Here is an 18,029-nt window from a genome sequence, read left to right on the forward strand (position 1 = left end):
GTATAATCTACGGTGACTGTACCTACATCTATGGGGATCTAGCCAAGGAAACTTAAAGAGTTGGCCGCACAAACATCCCAAACATTGTTCAGGGGTGCGGGAATTTGAATGTAGGAAATTTTGACGTGAAGAGCACCGGTATACTTGGGCTTGGACTTAATTCTCTATCATTCATTGGTCAGATTCAATTGGTGGAATGTTTTCATACTGCCTAGTATCTCGGTTCGGTTCAAACCCAAATGCAAGGAGTAGGATTAACTTTGGAAATATTATGCCATCCTTCAATTCGTATGATGTGGTATCCACATCATTGCATATGGTGATAGGCAGCTCATTATATTTTCTCACATTGGAATCAATCAGCGTTGGATATATAACAATTCAAATGCCAAGAGAAATTGGTAACATCGCGATTGACAACGGAAGTACTTTAAACTATTTGCCCGCGCTGGTGTTAGCAAATATGAAGCATGCACTAAGACAACAGATTCATAAAACACCATCAAATATTCCTGGTCAACTTTGTTATGAAATGAACACCGATATTCCTACTATCACTTACAATTTTGCTAATGGCGCTAACTTAGCTTTGTCAAAGATGAACACATTTATTATATACGAGAACAATAAGTTGTGTCTGGCTGTGCTTGAAGATGAAGTAAATGAAGACAAAGAAAAAGATATATCTATATTTGGGATGCGGGCACAAATGGACTTCTTGATTGGATATAATATTCCCGATGCTACGATCTATTTTAAACCAACTGATTGTTCAAGGCAAGGCATATAATATGAAGATATAGTTCACATGACATCCAATAAGATTAATTTTATTTCATTTTATTTATTTCGAACTCTTATTACATAATAAAGTCAAGTCATAAAGTTGGTTAATGTACCAAATAATATATTAAATAAAAGTTTTTTGTTTTCCTTTAATTTAGATGGTTATAATGACAATTATCGTCCACACTTATTTTAATTTAAACATGATTTTAATGAGAATGAAGTTGTGTTTTTTAATTGATTAGGTAAGTGGAATTTGTGATTAGACTTTATATAAAATAAGAGTTATCATATTTGATTTGTGATGGACAACTATTTGTTGTGTGTTGTTTATAAACAAAAAAATCCAAATTAATATGACTAAAAGAAGGGGACGAATGTAAATGGTATGAATTGAACTTAAAATTTATAAAGCAAAACTTAGTGGCTTGATGAATACGTGAGTGGCTTGAGCTCGACTTTCAATATACTCCAGCTCAACATTTCTTTATCTGATTTGTTCTCGGATAAAATGAAATCGGACGCTGATGTGCTTGCTCCTTCCGTGATTAACCAGGTTGTTATCAACTCGAATCACAATTCCTTCATCTCGGATCACTCCCAAATGCCTTAGTAAATTTGAAAGTCAAACTGCATGACATACGCTCTAAGAGGTCGTCACATACTCTGCCTCGCAGGTCAACATAGTTACAATAGGTTGCTTCTTTGACAGCCAAGTAAAAGTCGTATTCCCAAGTAAAAATACATAGCCCAAAGTACTTTTCCGGTCATCAACATCACCACACCAATAATTATCTGAGTAACCCACTAATCGGTAGTCATCTGATTTTGAATAAAAAAGACCAAATGATAGGGTTTCTCGAACATATATCAGAATTCTCTTCAATGCCTTCCAATGTGTATAGCTTGGATCCTCCATGTATCTGCTTGATATCCCAACACTCAACATTAGGTCGGGTCTCGTGCTTGTAAGATATCTTAGACTTCCGATTAAGCTTTGATATCTCCCAGCATCAACTCGTTCTCCTCCATCAAATTTTGAGAGTTGAGTGCCTGGTTTCATTGGAGTGGAAATTGGACTACAGTCTTCCATTTTAAACTTCTTTAAAATTTCAAGCGTGTACCTCTCTTGGGATATAAAAATCCCTTCCTCTGACTGCTTCAATTCTAGGCCAAGAAAATATTTCATCAGACCTATGTATGTTTATCTCAAACTCCTTCTTCATTACCTCCTTGAACTCCTTAATCAATTATGTGTTGCTTCCGGTGAATATGAGGTCGTCGACATAAAGAGCGACTACCATCCTTCTGATTTTTTTGTGTACAAGACATGCCCGTACGAACATTGCTCGTACCCGTTTTTCTTGAAATATTCGTCAATTCTCTCATTCCAATCTCGAGGAGCCTACTTCAGCCCGTATAGGGCTTTTCTCAATCTTAGCACTTTCTTCTCATCACCTCTCTTCATATATCCGAGTGGTTGCTCGATGTACACCTCCTCCTTTAACGCTCCATTTAGAAAGGCTGACTCCACATCCATATGTAGAATCAACCATTTGTTCTGAGCAGCTAACGAGATTAGAAGTCGGATTGACTCCATTCTCGTGACAGTATTAAAGACTTCATCATAATCAATTCCCTCATTTTGTCTGTAACCCTTCACTATAAGTCGATCCTTATAACGCTCAACCTCTCCCTCAACATTCATCTTTTTTGTATACTCATTTTACTCCAATTGGTCGAGCTCCTTCAGGAAGGTCGGTCAGCTCCTAGGTTTTGTTGCGTTCAATTACCCCAATTTCTTCATCCATAGCTGATTTCTATTTCTCATATTATACATCTTTCTCAAAATTCAAATCTTTTGAGTCGGCCATGAGACATACAACATGGACTTCATTTGAAGTATCATATATCTCCCGCAGACTTCTCATTTTGGGTTGTAGAGGCTCAAATTCATCTTCTGAAAGCTCGATGGTTGTTGATATTAGAGACATAACAACCTCTAAACTTGTTTCTTCCTCAATCGGGTTACTCCAGTTCCGTGCCATTGATTTCTCCACGTGAACATCTCGACTCACCACCAATTTCTTGTTAACAAGATCAAACAATTTATATGGCTTAGATTTTTCATCATACCCAATAAATATGTACTTCTTACTCCGATCTTCTAATTTTATCACGTGCTGACTTGGTACTTGCCCATAAGCCACACTACCGAACAACTTGAGATGAAAGACACTCGACTTCATACCACTCCAAATCTCATGAGGCGTCTTCTCTCCTAGATTTGCATGTGAACATCTATTTTTCACATAGACTGCGCATTGTACTGCCTCTATCCAAAACTTTTTCGGCATATTCTTTCCTTTCAACATAGATTGAACCATATCGAGAGTAGTTTGGTTCTTTCGTTCCAAACACTGTTTTGCTGCAGAGAATATGGAGCAATCAAGAATTGTTTGATTCCATGTTCCTCGCAGTATTTATTGAACTCGATAGAAGTGAACTCACCTCCTCTGTCAGATCGGACTGCTTTGATAACTTTGTTTCTTTCTTTCTCCACCATCACTTTTAAAATTTTGAAGGTTTCAAACACTTTTGACTTCTCCTTCAGAAAATAAACTCATGTCTTCCTCGATAAATCATCAATTAAAGAGAGGAGGTAACTCTTAGCACTAAATGATTTTGGAGTTATCGGCCCACATAAATAAGTATGGATCAGTCTGAGTTGCTCATTTGCTCTGTATTCAAAACTACTTGGTAAATAAGTCCTCGATTGCTTCTCGATTACACATTCTTTACATAACCTCTTTTCAAATATAATGTTAGGCAATCCAAGCACAATCTCCTTTTTCACCAGCTCGTTCAACCCCCTGAAGTGAAGATGACCGAACCAATAATGTCACTTCATGGCCTCATCCTCCAGATCAAGTTGCATATGTTTATCTTGAACTATTTTAAGCTCAAGTTTGTACATATAATTTTTCTTCATTTTTACCTGGGAAATGAGCCTCCCGAGTTTATCCTTCAATTGTAGTTCTCGGTCCTTCATTAAAGTCAAGTATCCTTTCTTTGTCAACTATCCCATGCTCAATATATTGCTTTTGAGATCAGTTACGTACTAAACATCTATAATCCCCGTTTCTATATTGATATTTGATCGTTCCTCGACCTCTAACGATTACTTTTGAAGCATTGTCGAAAGAAATGAATCTGTTCTCCACATTTGAGAGTATTTTGAATAAACTCTTGTCACCACACATGTGATTACTTGCATCAGTGTCCAAGTACCAAAATGAGTTATCAGTACAACTCGATTTAATCTCGGTTTCTGAAATTTTTGTAACCATCAACAATCCTTCATCTTCTTTCTCAACAAAGAAGTTTGTTGGTTCCTCATTTTTCTTCTCGAATCTAAAATCTTTAAAAATATTGCCCAACTTTCCGTAGTTGTAACATTTTATTGAGTAACAATTATTGGCAACATGCCCATAATTTCCACTATTATAACACTTAATAGTGTTGTTTGTATTTTATACGGTCACCCCGAGCTTGACCTCGGCCATGCCAGTTCTGTTGGCCGACTTGCTCACTTTCTCGTCTTCCTCTACCACTTAGGCTTATGCATCTTCCTCTACCTCTGGTACTCTAAGCATAAAGCACATTCTCCTCTTTTATTGTCTCCTTCACCTAGAGAGCATGTTCAAGGGACTCCCTCTTCTTATATTTTCTTCTTTGATCACGTGTTTCTAAGGACCCAATAAGCTCTTCAATGGTGAGCGTTGATAGATCATTGGATTCCTCTATTGCGCACATGATATTTTTGAAACTATCTATCAATTACTCAGAATCTTTTCAAAAACTCAATTTAATGAAAGACTCTCACTATTCTGATTCAGCTTGTTCACCACGGTCTCCACCCAAGTAATGAACTTAGATACGTTTTTAGACTCTTTCATCCTCATGTTTTTTCAGATCACCCCTTAGGGTTTGAAGCCAGACTTACTTCACTCGTTCTTCTTCTTTGCTTGCTATTTCGAGTGTATTACATGCTACTTTGGAAGATTTTGTGTCAGCTATCTTCTCAAAGCCAGATTCGTCGACAGATCGGTATAGTAGGTACAGAGCTGCCTAGTCTTTAGCTCGAATGACCTTCAACGCGTTCAGTTGGACATTTTAATACCCATATGTGTTTCCTGGTTCCTCATACCTAGTCTCGACCACATCACAGTTGTCTTTGGAGCCAAAAAGGGCCTTCATTTGCACCGTCCAGTTGTCGTAGTTGACGCCTTTTGTCAACTTGAGTAGGAATGACATTGGTTAGACTTGTCATTTCTCTTAAGTGTTTACACTAAACACATAAAGCTCTCGATCGCTCTTTTTTCTCTCTTAGTCAACGCATACCACTGCGTTCTCTTTTGAGACTGGCATGTTCTCTCACGCTCACCTCACACGCAATGACTCTAATACCAATTTATTGGTAACAAGAGGGCAAAATATATTTCTTCTTATTCATCTCAAATAAATTCTTACAAGTCTTTATAAGAAAGCATAGACTTTTCATATGGTTGACTTTTCAAATGACAAAATAAATTATTGTGCATATTGAATAGGTCACCCAAATCTCTTAGTTATCTCACTCACTGCTAAATCATTATTATTACTCTAGGAATATTAAATATCAAAAACCAAAAAAATTATTAATTTAAGTTTATTCAACCGATCTTAGATATCCATTCTTGAAATTTTTAAGCTGTATAGATATCTCGTCGGAAAAATCAAAGGTTTAACTTGAAAAATGCATATAGCGTGAATGAGGTCGAAGCTCACATACCTTCATCCAAAATCTTCCCTAGACTCCCATGATATGACTACCAATTATAACATACATAACACAACAAAATTCAAAAAATCCGAGCGGAATTTAAAAAATAAAATTGGGATTTGCCTAGAACTAAGGGAAATTGTCTCGATTTTATCTTAAATCATTCCATAACATGTTGGGGTACTTTTGAGTTTTCCATCCTTGAAAAAAAGCTCAAGAACAACAAATCCATTATTTTTTTTATTTAAGATTAAATTTGGGTGTTTTCAATGCATAGTGAATTGAAAATATTCATTTTAGGCAAAAGCTTCTGAATCATAGGATTGAATCATAGGATGACTGAAATTCAATCAACAATTAAAGAAAGGAACCGTAACTAAACAAACATAAACTTAAGTCTGTAAAATGAAGACTTACAATGCGCTCCAAATGTTTCCTAGAAGTTGTGAGAAGCCTTCTAGATGTTTAGCTAACACACAATAAATAACACATAAAAATGATTTTTTTTGAAAAAAACTTGTAAATTCAAGAATGACAGATTTCTCTCGAAGTGATTTTAGATTTTGTTGCTTTCTCTGTCCTTCCTACAAGGTGTAAATGCTATTTATAATGGTCAAGAGGTGTATTGCATTAATCTCGTCAAGATTAGAATTCGTCTTCACAAACATCAAATTTCAGGGATGAAATTGAATTCATGTGGCTATCCTTTGAGCAATTGACTAAGACTATTAGTTTCCTTGTTCAATCCCGGTAATCTAGGGCATTTTGTGGTCGAAATTGATCCTTCAATAAAAATTTAGGATTTATGATTTCTGGATATATTGGGTGTCAATTCTCTTGGGTAGAAATTGTCCGTTTGTGGTCGATAATTAAACACCTAATTGGCACAAATGAGATCTTTGCATCAAGTTATGGTCATTTGGCTTTTTACTATTTGCATAATTTCGAATCAAAAGATAGGTTTTTTAAAATAAACAACCCTTAGTCTATCATGTTGTCCATTTTATTTTATGGATTTTAAAATATAATTCAAAATTTAATTATTTAAAAATTCAAAATAATTATTTATTTTAATCATTTACTATGAATCCGAATAAGATTTTTTATAAAATAAATTATATTGACTCTTCTTTTAATCTCCCTCTCCTGTTTCTTAAATAATATGTCTCAGGAACCTAACCCTAATTAAAGCCCATATATTCACTAGTAAAAAAAGAGTATAGCGATTGGTCTCTCAATCGCGCTGGAGACATAAGGCGATTGGTTATAACACAATCGTCATCAATCGGTAGAGGTTTCCTCATCGTTGTCTTAACTGAAAGCGGCGATTGGTATAATACCAATCGCTGTAATCTTTTGGCGATTGGATTAAAACCAGTCGCAATTTACCTATACTCAATGGCGATTGGTTGAACACCAATCGCAACTTCATACAGTCTCTAGCGATTGACAGAAGACCAATTGCAACTTCCATACAGTCTCTGGCGATTGGTAATGCAACCAATCACTACAGACTTTTATAAAAAAAAAAATCTTCATTCATCAAAGGCTTAACACAATCTTTATAAAGTATTTGCATTCAATATAGAAGATTGCTGTGAAAAGAACAGCCAACAAAATCTAACCAAATTCTACAAAAGAAAAAAAAACTTGACCATATAGATGTAATAACTCACCATAGAAACAAAAGAAGGGTGGTCAGAAGCAATTAGAGGATGTAATAACTTGACCATTTCCCAGATTTATTAATCTTGACCATCATCATTGCATTGCAACCTTCCCTTGTGCTTTTCCTCAGTTTCCTGGATTGCATGAAAGCCTTTTTGAAATTACTCTTTTGTCAACCTCAGAACGACGACATTGGACATTGGTCCATACGCACTACAAACCCTATGTGTCAAATTCCATACCTACATATGGTTCTTCAACTGGATTGCTTTCTTCTGCAACGGATTCCCTTTCTATTAAATTTGCTTCTACAACATCTGTATGCTATCATGGATTGTAAGCTTATGAGTAAGGAGCTGAATCTTTGAACAATTTGGATAAGCAAATTACAGTTGAAACAAAAGAATTCTATATATTATATTCTAATTGTGATCTCTATCTATCTAGCTTAAAGTCCTTACAAATTTCATAAACCATAAATCAAAATCTTTTGATACCTCAGGACAATGTTGAACAGGAATTAACGGAGTGACTGATTCCACGAGACAATTTAAATTAGTCACAATAATCGCAGGTACTGGAGGAGAAGTCGAGTGAAAAGCTAATAGGGAGATTAAAGAAATTCTTACCATTAAGAAAAGAGCAGCCCAAACTTTGTTATCGTGATGCTTATTGAAAAGGTACATCTCACCCACAGCAGTAATTACATAAGTAATGTTCTTCAAGACCGTGACCATGGCTACATTTATATACTTCAGACAGCAGAAAAAGAAAATCAGAATCATCTACATGAAATGTTGAATATTCCGTCACAATCCAGGTGGCCAAAACCAAAAGTTGGACAGATAATCAAAGATATGGAGCAAGATTCATCAATTCATGCATAAATTTCCAAGAAAAGAGCCTCTGATTTGGACATAAATAAATATTTAATTGAAATGTGCAAAAAAGATTTGTCACTGAGGGAGAATAAAAGTTTTGTACCTAAACATGCTAGTGATTAGCATGCCCACAAATATAACGTTAACAGGCAACCAGACCTTGATCAATTTCCATGTAAGTGGTTCTGTCGAAACTACGCCAAGGAGACTCAAAATAGATACAGCCACCATTGAAACAAAATTCTACACCAAACAGAGGAAAAGGTGCCTCGCTAAAATCTGTTGATTACTATTCTTATAGAACTATCAACCTGATATGACTTCCCAGTGCACCAAGAAACTCAAATCCCTTTTCCAGTTAGACAATCCTCGCTAAAATCATCTGTAAGGGTCCCAAAGACACCAAATCGATTCAATTCAGTGTTTAATGGAAGAGACATTGACTAGTTGCAATAAAGGATGAAAGAATGTTGTTCAATAAAGGATCAATTGTGATCATAAGCAGAGCTCAAATTAAGCTAATGGAGACAAGTCAAAGCAAGTATTAATCATATGAGTCATTATCTACTCAATCAATTGACAAATTACTTCCAGGAAATGACAACCTATTAGTAAATACATTTTTTATATGAAAATGAAGAGAGAAATTCAGAACCCTAACTATATTAAATTCTTTGCATGGATCCCTTAAGGTGTCTTCAGTGTGTAAGAGAGTTATATAATATATCTTTATTGTATTAGAGACAAGGCTATGACACAACACAAGTAAATAATAGTTCGTAATATATAAAAATAAAAGCTTGATGAAGTGAGATGAACTACTACTCGATTTGCATATTATGAACTATCAGGAAAAAAATGGTAATAAGAAAAGAAAAACTAACATCAAATACCAGTTATGCAATGGCCTACAAGTATGCAATGGCCATACCTAACTCTCAAGAAACCACAACACCACTTTTAAGGAACATAAATATATCTTCCAAACTACATACATCAGATATACAAGGTTTTCCTTCTATTTATCGTTAGAAACAGTAAATCAGAGCCAGGCATTATGCAATACAAAACAAAGCAGCGGTAATGGATTTCCTTTTTCATAAATTGAAAAGCATAAACTCCATGATGAAATTAAAGCACAGTATGAATACCATAGTTAGGATGAGATACAAAAAAAAAGAGTGTCAAACTTACACAACTTTTGGTGAGGTGCACAAGTGAAGCATTTGCCAAAAAGTATATTCAATATCCATTTGTTGCCACTACAATGAATATCATAAGAAAAAGAGAATTCAATTAACATGGTAAACACAAACAACTCACGGGAATGACATCTTTAATGTACACATTTAAACAAAAAGGAGTAACCCCCTATTCCCAGCCAATTACAAAAGTAGAAGAAACAAGAGTCAAACTGTATATCTTTGCCCTAGTCAGGTGCTACAATTTTGCATGAAAGACCATACATGTACTCATTTGAAATCTAATAAACTCCCAACTATAACCTAAGAATTTAAATTTAAATACCTGGATTAAAGGAAACTCCAATCTCAAATGAAAAAGAACTTAGGTAGCGCGAGGAAAACACGTCTTCAACAACTCCTTAATCTAACACTCAACCAAAAAGAAATGAAATTAAAACACAAGTTAGGAACCGTAACAAAGATTATTATATACAGAAGAAACTAAATTTAAAAAACGTAATTTAACTATATATCGAATGTAACTATATAAACGGAAGTTAAATATGTTTCATCTTTATGTTTCAGAAATCATTCTCTGGTTATCAAAAAAGTGGATGCTAATAATAGCCTAAACTCAACAGCAATACCAAAAAATAATAATAAAGTCACATAATTCAGTGTTTCACTTTACCTACAGTCTCAAATAGATTTGAAACACAAAACTTCCTCAAAACAGTAGGAAAAAAATACATCTTCAAAATACTGAATAAGCAGAAAGAAAAAATACACAATCTGCATTATCAAAGTCTTTCTTATAGTTTGCACCAAAATGATACTAATATAACTATTTGTTATCATTTCACCAAAAATTCATGGAATCTTCATAGATGTTTGATAATCCTCCTTCAATGAATGAAATCTTCATAGAAATTACTAAATAAGGCAGATTCAAGACTAAATGTCAACTTCACAGCAAAAAAGAGCATAAAGATGAAGAAATCTCAACTTGAAATGCTGGAAAAGCAGAAAGAAAGGATACACAATCTGCATTATCAGTCTTTCTTATACCGAAATGATACTAGTATAACTGTTTGTTATCATTTCACTCAAAATTCATGGAATCTTCATATAGATGTTTGATAATCCTCCTTCAAAATACGCATTAATCATTTAGTTATTCTCAGTGCACTAAAACAGCTGAGGTAAACTAGATTTAACCAAGATATGAGCACCTAAGTAGAAAAATATGAAAAGAAAAAAGTTGAGAGTTGAAACATCGGTAACAAGTAGCTAGCTATATATTGCATCAAAACAGCTCTAGATAAACTAGACTTTCCATCCACATGAGCATTTTAAAAAGTGGGAATAGGATAAAATGTTGATACAGTAGTGACAAACTATCCATTAAAAGCTAAACTATGCTAAAAGGAGCATCATCAGATAACATCTTAGATGTAAGTAAACTGATTATCAACTGAGAGCAGACAACCTCAATTAAGCTTTAACTTTCAAGCTTGTTAATCAATCAAAGATTTGGAATATTTCAAGTGGAAGTTCATTTGCTCAGATTAAGATCACAACTGTAGTTTATTTATGACATAAAAGCAGATAATCACAAACTTAAATTGTTGATAAATATATATATATATATATATATATATATATATAAGTAATGTATTTGGCCTATAATCCCAAAACCATCATGCATCAGCTTAGAGACAACCAAACAGATTAATCCAACCCGTCAATTCATGATTTCAAATAGCACAAATTGTTAAAAGTAACGAAATACATACCTAGAGTGGGTATGTATGTATCATTATAGCGAACAGGAAAAAGAGCAATGTTGAGTTTCTTTAGCTGCATAAGGTTTTTGTCTCTAACGCAATCAAGAGAGATTTGAACCTCACGACCAGCTGTTTTGTTGAGTTTCTTTAGCTGCATAATGTTGAGTACTTATCATTAATAACTTCATGTTCTAGCTGTTTTGTTTGATAAGCAAAGACACGTAGAATCAAGAAACAAAACAGACAGATATGTTCATAGTATCGAAAATTAAAACTAAACGAAAGAAAAAACTTCAATTTCAAACTCTTTAGCATGAAGTTAAACTAAATTGAGGTACGTACGAACCAGGGGCAATCGCAGATGCAGGACTTAACAGAAGAAGGAAGGAAAAGAGAATCGCAGATGCTAACGAGTGATCTTCGTTCTTAAGGAATATGAAGTTCATTATTCATTCAAACACATGTAAATTAAAATTATTTCCACCACCAGATATTTATAATCAATAGAAAACAAACAAAAATGACTTTCCCTAATTAGATTACAACCGTTCATGTCAAGTTCTTCCTAAAATCTCGCAATAATCAAATTCCATAATCCACAGCCAAAGCCAGTTTCAAATTGAACAAACAATAAAGATGAAAGATACACCAGATTGAATCACAACATTCGAATTTTATTCAAAAGATCCGGCATAGAAACATGATAAATACACAAGGGATTATAGACTTACGATATGAAATGCTGCTCAAGAATTCCGCGCGAAGATTAATCGATCTTTGTTTCCTTATAAAATCGAGTCCAATCGAAGGCTGGACAGTTGTTATGAATTGTCGAAAGAGGAGGTGCAACAAAGATTTGCCCAATTACAACCCGCGTCTGTTGCAGAAGATGAAATGTCTGACTTCTATTCGACCATTCATCAAATCGCCATTCTATAAAATTGTTGCAGGAGATGAAACCCTAATCCACCGGAGGTTAAGAATTCCATTCTCAGAGAACGAAGAGGAGGTTCAGAAGATGAAACGTTTGTTGCTGGGAATCTCCGGAGCTGTTGTTGTGAGTCGGAAGAGGAGGTTTAGATGAAACGTCTGTTTCTGTGAGTCGAAGATGAAGATTGGTAGCATTGAATCATACGATCTTCAACAGAAAAGCAGAAAAGCATCTTTTCGATCGGCAAGAAAAGCAGAAAGAAGAGTTTTCCAGACGAAAGAAAAAGAAAAGTAGATTTAAAAAGGTTCTATAAAATACCAGCGAGTGGTTTCTTTTCCAATCGCGGTTAATCTCTAGCAGCAGTTTTATAACTAATCGTTTTATAACTAATCGTTTTCATTCAATCTAGTAGTAACGATAATTCTAAAACTAATTGCCATGTTTGTTATATATTATTAATATAAGAAGCAATAATATAAGAAGGTCCACCATATTATTAATACTTATTTTTGTCACGTTACCAAATAAACAAATACTAAACGGGTATCTACAATTATTCATTTCATAATTATTAAGCCATGACTTTAATCTAATAATATATTATATATATATATATAAATCCAAAGTCCAACTGTTTGAGGATAAACAACCTTATTTTTCTGTTCGTTTTTTTCCTATCTTTACTTTCATTTTTTTGTTTCTTCTTCTTTTTTCTTTTTTTAAGTCTATCTTCTTCCTCCCATATTTTATCAATTTCAATATTTTCTTCGTTATCTAATTTTACATTTCTTTTTTCCTTTACATCATTGCTTTCTTCTTTTCTTTTCTTTTGTGATTTTTCCTTAATTCAGATTATATTAGAGCAAACTTATGTGATTCTTCCTTAATTCAAATTATATTAGAGCAAACTTAAATGTATTGGAAACTCTATTATTTATTATTTGTTAGCATATTTATTATTTGGTGAAAGAGAATTATTTAGACGTATTTATATAATTATTTTTAAAAAAATATATTTAACATTTCATAAAAATATGGTTAAAACTATTAAATATATATAATTATATATTTAATTAATATTTTTCTCTTTAAAATAAAATATTTTTCTTTAATTATGTTATGTTCTATATTAATGTAAATATATATATATATATAACATTTATAAAAACAAATTTGTAACTTCATGTTTAATCTCCTAAGTGTTGACTCTTATTAGTTGAGTTATCTATATATATTTACAAAATAATAAAAGTAAACTAAATGCAGAAAAATGAAAAGCAGAAAAGAAGAAGAAATCTTAAGGATTTAGGAAAATATATTTAGATGGGTTGAAATAGAAATATATATATATATATATATATTTAATAATATGTCTAAACTAGTTTTTTATCCATTTATTATATGATGATTGAATTTTTGAAAGGCACCGCACAATTTATATATATATTTATAATTCTTGAAATATATGACCTTTAATAATTATTTAACAAAAATATATATGAATGTGAAAAATTAATTATTAGAAAACAAAATTCAGATAATTAAAACTGTTCTCACTTCAAATTTTGAAAAAAATCAAATTAGAGCTTGACCATTATATTTTAAACTATCCTTCTATCTATTGTTAAAAAATATATTTAAAAAATATAAAGAGAAAAAAAAATAAATTCATAAATTAACAGTTCAAATTTGTTAAGAATAAATTTAAAAAAAAAATTACTAATAGTACAAATTAATTAATACTCCAAAAGATCTCTATATCTAAGTAAAATCTAATTTAAAATTAATATAAATATTAAAAGATCTCTATATCTAAGTAAAATCTAATTTAAAATTAATATAAATATTAGTGTAATATTTAGTACAATAGTATGCTCTGAACTTAATTCAATATATCATCTCTGTCTTTAGAAAAGACAACCATTTCTTTATACAAAGCAACAATTCTATTATTTTATTTTGTGTTTCAAATTTTAAATTCTTATAGTAAAACTACTTAAAATAATAGAATTTTCTACTTATTTCATTCACTAAGATTCATTAAAATCGATGTCATATAACCGACATATCAATGGAATGGACTTTTGACAAGAACCATTGGTCGCTCTAGGTCTGCACGTCTTATTTGAAATCCATCCTAAAACTCCCCAACAACCACGTGGCGGAAACTATGGACATTCAATCGACAATTATGGAGGCTCCTTTCATGTACCTCATGGAGATTTACGTTGGAACAGTCTTCCAAGCAGATGGTGATTGTGGACACCGACTCAGACATTACATGGATTCAGTGTCTCTGATGTGAGCATTGTTTCGAGCAAAATCAACCCATATTTAGTTTTGATCAGTCATCATCCTATCAAGTATTGAGATGTGATTCGGATGAGTTTCTGAATTTAACAGACAATCGTGTTTGTCCTCAATCCAATGAAAAATGTAAAAATAGTTTAACCTATGATGATCAATCAATCAGCTATGAGGTATGATAAACCCAACGAAGGGTTAGCGAAAGCAAGGCCACGAATCCTACGTGGCTTTGCCAGCTAGGAGAGAGAAAAAGCAAAACAAAATAAAAAAATTAAATATTTCAGTTTCCCCCTCTTTCTTCTTTCCTCTCTTTCTTCTTTTCATTTATCACTTTCGGCGAACCCCGATTTCTTCTCTGGCGATTTTTCTCTCCGGCATCCCCGACTTCTTCTACTTTCTTCATCTTCTTTCGATCGAAAATGGTAAGAGAACTCTTTCGTGTATGTTCACTTCATTGTCTGCCTTCGTGTTCACTTCATACTATCTTTTCAGGCTGGTGGTCCAGGTACATCTCCATACAAGACTCCAAGATCTCCCAGATCTCAAAGGACAAGGTAAATAACATTTTCTCTTTTAGAATCGTAGATCATTTTAATGATTTGAAGATCGTTTAGCTTTTTGCGGTTAGGGTTAGGGATTTTAATGATTTTAATGATTTTAATGATTTTAACGATAAAAAACTATGATTATTGTGTATTTGCTGCATTATGGGTCCGGAAATGGATGGTTTAGAGACCCGAAAGTATGATTGTATAATGTTTGGCTGTTATGGGTCCCGAAAATGTGATTTCGGGACCCGAAAGTATGATTATATAATGTTTGGCTGTTGTTATGGGTTTAGTTGCAGAACTAATTTTAATTAGGTTGTAAGAAAAACCATTTTTGGTCCCGAAACCACTCATTTCCAAAAAAAAATTTTTTTTTTTTTTGCCGTTTCGGGTCCCGAAACCAGCTTTTCTGGTCCCAAAACCAGCTTTTCTGGTCCCGAAACCAGCATTTTTTGTCTCGAAATCACCATTTTAGGGTGATTTCGAACTCCAAAATGGTTTCTATACGATCTTTTATGGCTATTTTATTTTTTTATAAACCAATAATCTTATCGTAATGTTAATTTGATTTGTAGGTCATGTATGAAGATCCAAATCTTCTTATTGATCAAGTTAATGAAGAAATTAGATTATTTGAGATCTCTCAAATTGTAGGTTGTATTTTAAATGTGATATAAATGACAGATTGTAACATTGTAAATAAATGTTTAATTATGTAAATTTCTATTATAATAACATTATCTTCAATTATTTTTTATTTTCTAAGATTCATTATAATGTTTAGATTAAAAAAAATTAAAAAAAAGTGTCCCGAAATCACTCATTTCTGGTCCCGAAACCACTCATTTCGGGTCCCGAAACCACTCATTTCCAAAAAAAAAAAAATATTTTTTTTTTTGCCGTTTCGGGTCCCGAAACCAGCTTTTCTGGTCCCGAAACCAGCTTTTCTGGTTCCGAAACCAGCTTTTCTGGTCCTAAAACCAACATTTTTTGTTCCGAAATCACCATTTTAGGGTGATTTCAAACTCCGAAATGGTTTTTATACGATCTTTTATGGCTATTTAATTTTTTTATAAACCAATAATCTTATTGTAATGTTAATTTGATTTGTAGGTCATGTATGAAGATCCAAATCTTCTTATTGATCAAGTTAATGAAGAAATGAGATTATTTGAGATCTCTCAAATTGTAGGTTGTATTTTAAATGTGATATAAATGACAGATTGTAACATTGTAAATAAATGTTTAATTATGTAAATTTCTAGTATAATAACATTATCTTCAATTATTTTTGATTTTCTAAGATTCATTATAATGTTTCAGATTAAAAAAAAAATAAAAAAAAGTGTCCTGAAATCACTCATTTCGAAAAAAAAAAAAAAATTTTTTGCCGTTTCGGGTCCCGAAACCAGTTTTTCTGGTCCCGAAACCAGCTTTTCTGGTCCCGAAATCAGCTTTTCTGGTCCTGAAACTAGCATTTCTAGTCAATAATCTTATTATAATGTTAATTTGATTTGTAGGTCATGTATGAAGATCCAGATCTTTTAGAACTCTATTCTAAATCGAAACCACTCATTTCGGGTCCCGAAACCACTCATTTCCAAAAAAAAAAAATTTTTTTTTTGCCGTTTCGGGTCCCGAAACCAGCTTTTCTGGTCCCGAAATCAGCTTTTCTGGTCCTGAAACTAGCATTTCTAGTCAATAATCTTATTATAATGTTAATTTGATTTGTAGGTCATGTATGAAGATCCAGATCTTTTAGAACTCTATTCTAAATCGATTCAGCAACTAAACCATAAACGTTAAACATAAATATTGATATGACAATCATTTCGAACGGAAGATAAACGAAAGAAAGAAAAAAGACTTTATATTTCAATCGATCGGAAGATAAGAAGTCGATGAAACGTTTCAGTAAGATCGACAGTGGGTTGGGTTTTGGGAAATGGAAACGAAAAATAAAGAGAGAGATTGTCGTGGGGGTTTTGGTTTTGGGAAAAAATGAAACGTTTCATTAACGGAAGAAGTCTTACCATTTCGATCGATCGGAAGAGAAGTCGGTGAAAATGAAAGAAGAGAATCGCCGGTGGGTTTAGAAAAAATGAAACAAAAGAGAAAGAGAGAGAATGAAACAAAAGAGAGAAAAAGAATAAGATTTTGGTTTTGGGGGGAAATAGAAAGATAAAAATAATAGGATTTTGGTTTTGGGGGGAAATAGAAAATTTCAATTTTATTTTTATTTTTTTCTCTCTCCTAGTTGGCAAGGCCACGTAGGATTCGTGGCCTTGCTTTCGCTAACTTGTCGTTGAGAATATCATTTCTCATCAGCTATGGGGAACTAGCCGAGGAAACTTATACAGTTTGTGGCACTTCCATACCAAACATGGTTCACGGGTGCGGGCATAACAATATAGGGATATTTGATGAGCAGAGCACTGGTATGATTGGTCTTGGAGATGGGCATCTCTCATTTGTAGGTTAGATTTAAGATTCAATTAGTGGAATGTTTTAATATTGCCTATTATCTCAGTTTGATTTAAACTGTTTTTAGTGGTTTTTATAATAAATTATTTTTTCTTTATTATGTTATGTTCCACATTTATTTATATATATATATATTATTTAGAAGATTGAAAAAAAATAATTATAAATACATATAACAGTTTTAACCATATATTCAGGGACAGAGTCAGGATTTTAAACCTACTCTGGCTAATTTTTTATCAAAAAAATCTATCTAGGCTAGTTTTATAATAATATCAAATAAACAAACAAAATAAACTAAGTTTACTGTCACTAGTGCCTTTTAACGACGGAAACTAGTCAATAACGACTGTAATTTACCGTCGTTATTGATAAATACATACAGGATGTTTAGGGCTACCAGGGCTACAACCCGGGCCGGCTTGTACTTGGCTCAGCCCCTACATATATTATATGTGGAGTCAAATAATTTTTTTCTAATAATTTACACATTAAAATAAACTAATATATATCTATATATATATAATGATGCTTAATTTTTAAAGTGTCCGGATTACCGGGTCGAGAGCTGTGGTTAATTTAGATATATGTGGGAGTAAATGTATACTTGAATCGGATTGTGGGTTGA

At 32.9% G+C, this 18,029-nt stretch overlaps 2 protein-coding genes and 1 long non-coding RNA gene across 9 annotated transcripts; 1 reads left to right on the forward strand and 2 right to left on the reverse strand.

Annotated features, from left to right (window-relative positions):
- Nucleotides 1-1,432: 1,432 nt before the first annotated feature.
- On the reverse strand, nucleotides 1,433-1,879 carry LOC124918214 (secreted RxLR effector protein 161-like). The gene has a single exon (XM_047458419.1). The coding sequence runs from the start codon at nucleotides 1,877-1,879 to the stop codon at nucleotides 1,433-1,435; it is 447 nt and encodes a 148-aa protein (XP_047314375.1).
- Nucleotides 1,880-7,178: 5,299 nt separating this feature from the next.
- LOC124918216 lies at nucleotides 7,179-12,327 on the reverse strand. Of its 7 annotated transcripts, none has more exons than XR_007097353.1 (8): nucleotides 11,863-12,327; nucleotides 11,141-11,282; nucleotides 9,688-9,768; nucleotides 9,355-9,422; nucleotides 8,264-8,542; nucleotides 7,909-8,031; nucleotides 7,522-7,596; nucleotides 7,179-7,413 (listed from the first exon to the last, which is right to left on the reverse strand). It is a non-coding gene; the product is annotated as an uncharacterized LOC124918216 (long non-coding RNA). The 7 variants fall into 7 exon arrangements; XR_007097350.1 differs by having other exon boundaries at nucleotides 7,522-7,603; XR_007097352.1 differs by having other exon boundaries at nucleotides 7,179-7,596.
- A 1,905-nt stretch (nucleotides 12,328-14,232) lies between these two features.
- LOC124918215 lies at nucleotides 14,233-17,399 on the forward strand. The gene is made up of 4 exons (XM_047458421.1): nucleotides 14,233-14,363; nucleotides 14,536-14,542; nucleotides 14,862-14,923; nucleotides 17,246-17,399. Exons 1-4 carry the CDS (start codon nucleotides 14,233-14,235, stop codon nucleotides 17,397-17,399), a joined length of 354 nt encoding a protein of 117 aa, XP_047314377.1.
- Nucleotides 17,400-18,029: the final 630 nt, after the last annotated feature.

Source organism: Impatiens glandulifera, unplaced genomic scaffold (genome assembly GCF_907164915.1).
Source record: "Impatiens glandulifera unplaced genomic scaffold, dImpGla2.1, whole genome shotgun sequence".
NCBI classification, from domain to species: Eukaryota; Viridiplantae; Streptophyta; class Magnoliopsida; order Ericales; family Balsaminaceae; genus Impatiens; species Impatiens glandulifera.

Coding starts and splice junctions, on each gene's coding strand:
- LOC124918214 (XM_047458419.1), bottom strand. CDS start 1,879: ATGGAAGACTGTAGTCCAATTTCCACTCCAATGAAACCAGGCACTCAA.
- LOC124918215 (XM_047458421.1), top strand. CDS start 14,233: ATGGACATTCAATCGACAATTATGGAGGCTCCTTTCATGTACCTCATG. Junction 14,924..17,245: donor CCCAGATCTCAAAGGACAAG/GTAAATAACATT, acceptor ATTTCTCATCAG/CTATGGGGAACTAGCCGAGG.